This window comes from Miscanthus floridulus, chromosome 4 (assembly GCF_019320115.1).
Source record: "Miscanthus floridulus cultivar M001 chromosome 4, ASM1932011v1, whole genome shotgun sequence".
Taxonomy (NCBI): Eukaryota; Viridiplantae; Streptophyta; class Magnoliopsida; order Poales; family Poaceae; genus Miscanthus; species Miscanthus floridulus.
Window position 1 is genome coordinate 96,168,969 of NC_089583.1, and position 10,070 is coordinate 96,179,038.

The following is a 10,070-nucleotide window of genomic DNA, read 5'->3' on the forward strand; positions in this document are numbered from 1 at the left end:
AAAGTAGGACAGTAGGTTCTATACCAGTTTTGAGGTTGGACCTTAAATGAAAGTTGTAGTACATATCATGTAGAACAAACTTTGTTTTTGGACTAAGAGCTAGATCATCTTGGAAGTAAGTCAAATCGAGGTCACAAGATCAAATTTGCTGCTGATTTCAGCACTTAGAAATATTCTAAGTCTAGAAATTCATCGACATCGGCATTGACGTCTCGCGTTCTTTGAAATTTGTTAAGCAACTCGATTGGGTCCAAAGATAAAAGTTGGAGTATACATGATGGAGATGGGCATGTATAAAGATGGCATTCGTTTGACTTTGTTTTGACCATCAATTTGGGCTTTTGTTCATCGTTGTCAACGCGCTGACGCTGTTAACTTGGAGATTAATTACCCACTGTTGTGATGCTCTGAATGACTAGAGTCCCTTAATGAGAAATGTAGAGTAGGCCGAGGTGAGCAAACTTCATTTTGGGTCCATGGTCTAATTCAGCCCGGAAGCAGCCCAAATTGGCTCCCCACGTCGGTCATACCGTCGCCCGCCACGTGCTCAGTAGAAGGCCTCAGGGACGCCGCGTGTCCATGGACATGACCACCATTGCTGAGCTTCCTTGCCGCGTGCCCTGCCTCCTCTGTCATGCGCCCTAGCCTCCCCTATGTGATATAGAGGTGGACGCTGAGCTCCCCACTCCCCAGCGCTCCCCCTCACTTGCTCTTCCTCGCTCTGCTCCACGTCGGGACGCGCGTCCGCCATGGCCGGCTGGCCGAGCTTAGCCGCCTGCCGCATCCCCACCGCCTTGTGTTCCCTCGCGTGCTTCCACGTGCGCCACCACCTTCACCATCGTGCGCCACTCCTCTTAGCCCGTAGCAGCCTACTGCTATCGCCTTTGGGCCGCCGCCGGACGCGCTTTGCCGTCGCGGTCGCTCGCTCATGCGTGGCTGGGCCACTGCAGGTCAGCCACGGCCCATGACTAAGTCCTGCACCAGTGCGCTCGGTCCCCCATGTGCTGCGCCACCACTCCCCGCCGTCGACGCTGCCTCAGCTGGCCGGAGCCGCGAGCCGGCCGGCCACTCCCTGCTGTCGTCCTGAGGAAGAAGAAAGAGGACCCCGCACATGAATAGGAGTTTTTCCAGGGGGTTAAGTGAATAGACAGTGACTCTGATGAATAGTGCAGTAAAGGATCCGTTCGTTCAGGTTTTATTTGTGGAAACTTCAGGGTCCTCGATGCAAGATTTAGATTTCTTTTCTTTCTGATTTTTGCAGATTTGAATACTCCACTTTGATAATTCATAGTAATTCGTACAAAAATCGTAAAATAGAAAATGAGGACTTTTTGGAATCCTTGTGAAATTCTCTATGCAGTAGATCTATAATATGGCAGTATTTAGTTTAAAGTTTGTGCTGTAAAAATCAATTGATGTAGTTAGGTTTGTACTACTAGTGGCGTCTTATCTTTTTCATAACTGTAGTTTTTATGCTCAAATAAATGTGAAATGTTTGTGGAGTGCTACTAAAGTGATTGTTGTTGTCTAGTAAAAATTTCAGGAGTTTAGGATTTATAGTTTAAGAGTTATAAAAATAACAAATGCCCTGTATTGCTTTGCTTCTACTCTGAATAGTTCTGCATGTTTGAATTAATTGGCTTAGTTAAGTTATGAATCATGACTTAGTGAAAATATATGAGTTGTGGTACTTTTCTTAAGCTTTCCAAAAAGTTAAATATTATGATTTTTGGCTAAGTAGATCTTGAGTTATACTTGCTTAAATCTCTGTGGCTGTTTCTGCCCAAAACCAGAGAGGGTTTCCTTGTTCTTATTGTGGGGCCTTCTTAATAGTATAATTAGCTTTAGGTGTTTACAACAAAATTGTTTAGAATTTGCTAAGCTTTCTAAAAAGTTTAGAATCACAATTATAGTACATGTATAACTCCATTTATAGCTGTTTAAAGTGGCATGTCAGTTTCTGTCTATGTTTTGGATAGAGATGCAATTATTGCATTAGTTGACCCTTCTAACTATAAAATCATCTTAATATGAGAATAATAAAGTTGTAGATAATTCATGTTTCTAGCTTCTGTTAAAATTTGGTGGTATTTGGCCTTGTGGTTTGTGAGTTATGCCTGTTTAAAGTTGGGTTTCAGAAATGGCTGCTTTCTGTCAATTGTGGACCAGTTTTTGTAAATGGGTATAATTAACTTAGTTAACTTGAGAATCATGCTAAGAGGATTAAAGATGAATTATAGAAAATTCCATAAGCTTTCCATATTGTCTTGTTGCATGTCTTTTGGATAAGTACAACTCCTGTTATGAGTAAAATTAGCTGCTACTGTTGCAGCCTTGACTCTATGATTGTCGTGAAATAACTGGTTTGTATTGAATGCTTATGTGATGCATCTTGTGTTACCATTCATACACTTGCATATTGCATCTCATCTAGGTACGCTAGATGAACCACGTGAAGGATGTAATGTTGAAGCCGAACTTGAAGATTTGGTTTGATGAATCTATCCTGAAGATGGAAGGACTAAGCAAGTGCTAGGACCTGAGACGTCACCAGGACGGTGCAAGCTAACTGAACTGACTTGTGTCAGATCCCTAGGCAAGCCCCAGAGCATTATAAGTCTCCTAATTTATAAAAGCAATTCTTTCTATATATGAGTTATATATTAGTTGCATTAAGTTATAGGAGTTGATTGAAAATCGTTGATGCATTTATTACTATCCTTGCCTACCTTATTACCTTTTTACCCTATTAGGTTAGGATCGAATAACTGCTTAGCCTTGCTTAGACCGGTAGCGATCGGTGATATCCGGTTACCTATATTTATAGGTGGTTACTGGAAGAATTTATCTATGGAAAGAATGATATCCTGGAATTAACCATGTGTGATGGATAATTGAAGACCGGACGGAAAAGTTGGAGGCAACCAGACAAGGTTCTAGGGGTGCTGTTAGTTTCTGTCTGTGTCGATTAAGGACTGTTCGTTGTTGGGCCTCGAGTCATGTTGAACGCATGCCTTACATTTAGCTGGCCGGATAAAGTACCTTCCGACCGTGAAGCTGGGAGATTATTCGGGTCGAGTAGATTGCCCGCAGCGCACTGTGCCGGAGCAGGTGTGGTAGGACATGGGGGCGAGATGATAAGACCAAAGTGCAGTCGGTCGGCCCCCTGGGTACATGTGGTTCCTAGGCAAACTCGAGATTCCTGGATAGTTGACTCGGTGATCAATATCTCACTTTAGCGGGTGAGTGAGGTTTGTATAAGGAATAAATCACCAGCTGGTTAGGAATCGATTCGAATCGCCATCGCTCCTGGATAGTGAGAACTTGACTCGAGTTACTGCATCGTAGTAATTATTATGGAACAATAATGGTTATCTGGATGGTATGGGATATGCTAAATCTAAATTGGTAAATGGATGTTATTGGTTAATCAAGTGATTGCTATAGTACAGGTGCTTACCTAGATGGATAGGTCATAATAAAGATGATGCAAAGTACTTAAAATGGTTTCTTCATGATAGCTTATGCTTTTTCGCAAACAAGTCAGCTAGCCCACTAAAGAAAGCCTTGCATAATCCTTAGGTGTCGCTTTATTTTGGGTTAAGACGGGTAAGTCTGGCTGAGTACATTCGAGTACTCAGGGTTTATCCCACCTTAGTTGCAGGTGATGTTCTCGACCTGTTGATGATGGATGGCTAAACACCAGGTGGGCTCGGTGATTCTATACTTACTTCTCATCTATATGCTTTTGTCGGATGATGTCACTATGCTAGCAATATATTTAGGAACTTATATTAATGTAATCATTTGAAAGCTATGTTGTTTTCACTAAGTGGTTTTGAAACCCCAAACTTGTACTACTATTTGTTAACCCCTTTGTAATATTATTTCCGCTGCAACCCGATGTATGTGATGTGTATTTGCTTAATCACACGATCTTGGTTATGATGTTGATTTACCGAGGTCTTTCGGGACACTCGGTGGACTATCGGGTTTATATGAGTGAAAGTATGGGTGTATCAACATGTTAGCGGGGACAACCGTACTTGATCTTGTATAAATTGGGCAGGTTCTGTCACTACAGAGATAGAGTGGAGTTGTGCTTCCTTGCATGTTGTCCGTGTATCTGAAAAGTCTATATCAGTGATGTGATAATTCGATACTGTCCGTGTATCTGAAAAGTCTATGTTTATTGTCTAAAAAGTATAGATTCGTTCACTGTTGCTTGGTAATCCTAGATTCTTCTACAAAGCGTATGTACAATATTTCCTGGATTATACACATAATAAATTTATAGTTAATCTGTGTACTACATTTGTGCCTTTGTACAAGTGTAGTATGATTAAAGGTTCATGTAAAAAATTTACAAGATACGGTCTTGTATCAGGAGCATCCATAGTTACAAACAGAGACATCAATATATATTCTAAACATTTAATCATCCAATGAGCATAATGCAACCACAACGAATATCACAACCAACATAATATGTCATGCAAAGTCCAAATAGTCCACAATGTCCATACAGTCCCGAATAGTTATAGAAAAGTAAATATAAAATTCATAATAGTTTCATAGTAACACCTACCACGTCCCTCACTGTCTCCTACTCTTGCCCCTATCCTTGTGACCCAGAGCGCTGGTGCCTGGAGTGTAAGGGTCACGAGGATAGTGTCGCCTAGTGCCTAGAGGCGGTGTAGGATGAGTCGATAGGAGCATCATGGAGCTAAGAGGGCCCAGGCTCATCGTGCCTCTTGTCCATGTCATCGTCATCGTTGTCCTCCTCGTCCTCATCCCCATCCCTTGTAGCTGCTTGACTAGAGGAACCCAAGGCTCCTCTTCCTGTGGAAGGATCGTACACGCCATGCGTCGTGTTTGTCCTGCAACCACAACGACCAGCCGCACGGTGTAGACGACGTGACAGCCTTTGTTGTACAAAACTATGTTAACTGAAAGAATATAATGTATTAATGATTTGTTTGAAAGAATATTTTAAATCTTACGTCTAGGAAGCCAAGTATGTAGTCGTCATTGACTCTCGGCCGAACGTGCTTTATCTCTTCAACTGAGCATTTCAGTGTATTGCCCTGCAACAAAGTTTTCAATAATAAGACTTCTGAACAGATAGCATTTAGTTTTGTTTTCTTTTGTACAAGAATGTAACTTATTATAAGGGTTATACGGCTCGAAGGTTGCAATAACTATAATAGATAACTCCTAATGTCGGTCTAAGAACACCTAATATATTGTTATGTAACTCAACGTAACAAAATAAGGCGATTGGCTTACCACTCTGTCCAAGATCAGTACTGCCTCCATCTGCCTTCCTGCATGAGTGGACTGGTCATACGTCGTGTCTTCATCATTGGAGGACTCGATGTCGGCGTAGTCAGTTTCGGTCCACTATAGCCTGAGCCTGCACCATATCGAACGCTGGTACCATGCTTGGTACCGCCTGAACTCACGGTTCGTGTGCGGCTCATTGTTGTCATCCACGTTGTCGTGCATCTCCTCCCATTCCTTAATGTAGGACTGATGGTGCCTCTCCAAGTCAAAAATCTTCTTATTCCTCTAACGATCCAACCTACATGTATGTCATCATTACATTAATCCATGTACGTGGCACCATATTATAAGAAATGGACTATCATCATGAGACATTTGAAATATCAAAACACTTACTTGTGTAAGTCAATGCCAATCGAGAACAGAGGCATAGGCCAACGCTGTCTCACTCCAAATTGACGTGCAACCCTATCTGGTAGGTGGTACTCAACAGCATAGAAGCAGATTAGAGGGCACCTCATCCTATAGAAGTAGTCGTCGGCCCCACAGACGTTGCTCAGCTGAAAAGGAAGTGTGTCTTCTCCACCATATGGCTCCCACTCCACCTGCAACATGTCCAAATAAGATGTTAGATGGTATACTAATCCTTTCCAAAGCAGCATGGAAAATAAAATTTACTTACACTAGACGCCGTCAGTGAATCTAGCTTGTTCGTGTACTTAATGTACACCCAGTCTATCCTCGTGTGCGGAACCCTGACCTGGTCCCAAAGGTACGCCCACGTCGGCTGGTGACTTGGAGGTTGACCTTGGAACCACTCACGACGAGCTAGAACCTCTAGATGACCAACTGGAAAATGAGCCCACATCCACAACTGTAACAGGTACACGCATCCACCAAGTGACGGGTTCGCCATAGACCAACGACACCCCTCGCACAGCTGTCAGTATAGAAAACACAAGACTATAGAGCCCCAGCTGTACTGACCCGCCTGGTCCCAGTCACTGAGGCAGTGGATCCACATCCAGGACACATTGTCACCCGTGGCGTCGGGAAAGAGAATGCAAGCAAAAAGGTGTAGGATCCACGCCCGGCAGTAGTACCCAACCGTCTCCTCATCTGCCTCCTCGAGGCACTGTGCGAACTCTGCACGTAGCCATGAGATAGGAACTCCAGAAGTGTGAGCCCCTTGCTCGCCAAGCTCACATCCAAGGAAGGCCTCCACTCGTGCTCTCCAGCCCTCTGACCTGCATTGCCCAGTGACTGGGTTCCCATGAATCCTTAGGCCTAGCATCTTCTGACAGTCCTGAAGTGAGACTATCATCTCCCCGAAAGGTAGGTGGAAGCTATGAGTCTCTGGCCGCCACCTATATTTAAGACCAAGCAAGATTACTTGTCAAAAAGTCAATCGTATGAACAAATGGCCATGAATGGAGGCAATGATTCACTTTAATACCTGTCTACCAACACAGTTATCGCCGCTAAGTTAAACTTGGGCAACCCACGACGAACCTAAAAGGAGATGACATCCAGGCCAGCTCTTTGCAGGAAAGGAGTGTACCTATTGTCGTACCGAATGTCCAAGAACCCACTATGGGTCCTAGAACGAAGGTGCGGAAGGTCCTGCATCGAATAAAACATAGTCACATGTTACTTTACGAACATATGTATGAATAAAACTTATAGATTATTATCTGCCCTAGCGCAACGAGATGTCCTCGGTGGGTCTCTTCGTACGTCGGGTCGAGCAGGTGGAATTACTCCATCCTACAAAAAAAGTGAATGAATTAGAATTGCAATGTACAATGAAACATGAACTTATAAATGTATAAGTAATTGACACAAATACAAGCATAAATTGAGACATGCATAATTAAATATATGAATAAGACAAATATAAAATAATACTATAAACCAATAGTCCTACCTCACTAATCTGCCAACGACAACTTCGTGAGTTGTGGCCAAGTCTACCGCACTTGCCGCACTCGTACTGCTCGGGATCAGTAACAAATAGAGTTCCTCTCCCACGCCTAGTTCTTCTAGGTATCTGATCCATAACCATCCTATGCCTCGTCCTCTGCCTTGATCCACGCTTGTTCCAACGGTAAGCTGGATCCGCAATGTACTTCGGCCCATCATATGGAGGCCACTCTCTAGGGTCCCAGAAAGGCACGAAGCGGGGGCTCCATGTGTTCACAAGCGTGTTGACACTGAACTCGTGAGGTATCCTCCTCTCGATATTATAGTTGTGATACCTAGCAGCTACCACCAAATGAGAACATACAAAGTGGTATTGCCTTGGTTTACCACAAGTGTACTTGAAATCTTGGAGGACAACCACATGTATCCTCGACTCTCGGACCTCACCATCGGACGTTGTACCGCCCCTATGCTCGACCTGATAAGTTCCTGTGGTGTGGTCAAAGCATGCAACCTCATGTGTGCCAGCCCTTTCTCTTGCCTTCTCTAGGTGTGCCTTTGGTTTTAGAGCCCATATCTCTCCGTCACTCCTCAACTGCAATGCATGGGCGTGTCTATCGTTGAACCAGGCAACAAGCTTATAGAAGGTGAATTGAACAATTGCATTCACGGGCATACCACGTATCCCCAATATCAACTTATTGAATGACTTTGCCATGTTGCTACACTGAAACTCATACCTCCAGCCACCGGCGTCGTGAGCTCTCGTCTATTTCTCCAAATCCCTCATCAAACCTGTGAGCCATTGTCTACCTTCTGCATTTGATGCGGTTCTGACCTGCTCCAACTTTTCCCTAAAGTACTTGTCCTCAAGCTGTCGAGCAGCCTCTTGGAACAGATCAAAGTTTTTCTTGACACCGTCCTTCCAGAGTAGATTCTCGGCAAGGTGTCGAGTACACCAACGATGGTGCAAAGGTGCATACCCCTCTAACTACTCTCGCACGACGTTAAGTATGCCCTGATGCCTATCAGATATGACGCGAACCTCCCTGCTAGGCCCAACCACGTGTATCCAGACTAGCCTCAAGAACTATCCTCAACTGTCATTGTTCTCATTCTCAACCAAAGCAAATGCCAAAGGAACCAACTTGTTGTTCGCATCACATGATATGGCTATAAGAAGTGTGTCCTAGTATTTGTCAATCAAGAACGTATCATCAATAAAGAAGACGGGACGACAATGCCTAAAGGCCTCAACACACTGAGGGAAGCACCAGAAGGCACGAAAAAATATCTGCCTCCCATCCTTCCATGCATTAGGTTTTGGGATGTACTCATAATGCATGCCTGGATTCTTGATTGCATTGAAAAGAACTAGCAGTTGCTCATACCCATCCTCCTAGTCCCCATATATTATCTTCCACGCTCGCTGCTTAGCCCTCCATACTTTACCATAAGTTATCACATATCCTCCGTACAACACCTCAACGGTCCTGATAATTGTTCTCACCTTTATGTTGGGTTCTCCCTGCAAAATTCCCATCAACCGCTTGACAATGATGGTAGATGTCAACTGTCGATGCTTTAGTGTCAGCTCATGGTCAGCACAATTGTGTGGCCCGATAACTTTTATGATCTTCCATTTTCCGGTCACCTGTTGCTTCCTTGCACAAACCCTCCATGGGCAGCGTTCCTTGTCACACACAACTGTGTAACGGCGCTCCACATATGAATGCAATACCCTGTAAGACATCTTTCGTATCACTGCAAAAGCCTACAACCACCTTTTCAAAGTAGGGAGGTCATTGAACACCCTCCCCTCCTCAATTACCATGTTAGGACCGGCCTCAGGAGCTTCTAGGAGCTCATCATCACGTCCTTCTGCAAACGCCTAATTAGAATGAGCAAGATCACTGAACTCATGAACTCTAGGATCACGGCAGTCGGGAAAGATACGCCTCATCATCTCAACACCACTCTCCGTCAGCTCTCCAACAGGACGATCATCATCAGAATCATGAGCCCTAGCCATCTCATATGGCTTCGAATCATGTATAATTTCAACACTATTGGAGCCACGGAATCCATCTCCAAAGTGCACTTGCGCAGCAACATGGGGCACATCCATATTCTCAGAAATATCTCCTGCAACATCATTACAGAAATGAGGAAAGAATAGAAGAAATAGATGCAAGGAACAAGGTAAGCTCCCAAAAACCATACGGTTAAGACACTTACTCGGATGATTCTGTGTCAAAAGGATCTCATGAAGAGGATCTACCATGAAAACATGAGTATGACAACCATCTCCAAATACCGCATTGGGGGTAGATTGAGCATCAGGAACCGTAGGCGCAATCTGCACATGCAGGTAAGGTTTCAGAACGGGAGGGTCGATGTGTGCCTGATGATCCATTGCTGGGGTAAACCCATGAGAGATTGGATCAACTAACACCCGACGCACAACCACATCCAAACATTGCAGCTGGCTCTTCATAGCCGATCTCACATAAGAGGAAGAGGCACGGGTCGGTAGATATTTCCGAGCTCAGCGCCAACCAGTATGGCGCCGAGCTCGGCGCCAAGATTTACGGTGCCGAGCTCGGCGTTAGTCACTCTGGCGCCGAGCCCTCTGGCAGGCTATTTCCCCATGCCCAGGAGCTCGGCGCCAGTGACCGTGACGCCGAGCCAAGGGTACATTTCTGAAATTCTTTCCACCAGGGATCTATTTATGAGAAACTTAAAAAAAAAAAAGATCAAAGTAAAAAATTCTAACGGTGGCGGTCAATCATAAAAAAAAAAAAAAAGCCGTCGCCACCCCGGCACCCCGCAGCGCAGCCTCTGCTGAGCGCACCCACCGC

General features: G+C 44.4%; 1 protein-coding gene across 1 annotated transcript; it reads right to left on the reverse strand.

The window, feature by feature from the left end:
• Nucleotides 1–5,061: 5,061 nt before the first annotated feature.
• Nucleotides 5,062–9,493, reverse strand: LOC136548855 (protein MAIN-LIKE 1-like). Its single transcript, XM_066540231.1, has 7 exons — nucleotides 9,448–9,493; nucleotides 9,184–9,354; nucleotides 6,274–6,432; nucleotides 5,969–6,135; nucleotides 5,736–5,891; nucleotides 5,466–5,571; nucleotides 5,062–5,087 (listed from the first exon to the last, which is right to left on the reverse strand). The coding sequence occupies exons 1-7, from the start codon at nucleotides 9,491–9,493 to the stop codon at nucleotides 5,062–5,064; spliced, it is 831 nt and encodes a 276-aa protein (XP_066396328.1).
• Between the last annotated feature and the right edge of the window lie 577 nt (nucleotides 9,494–10,070).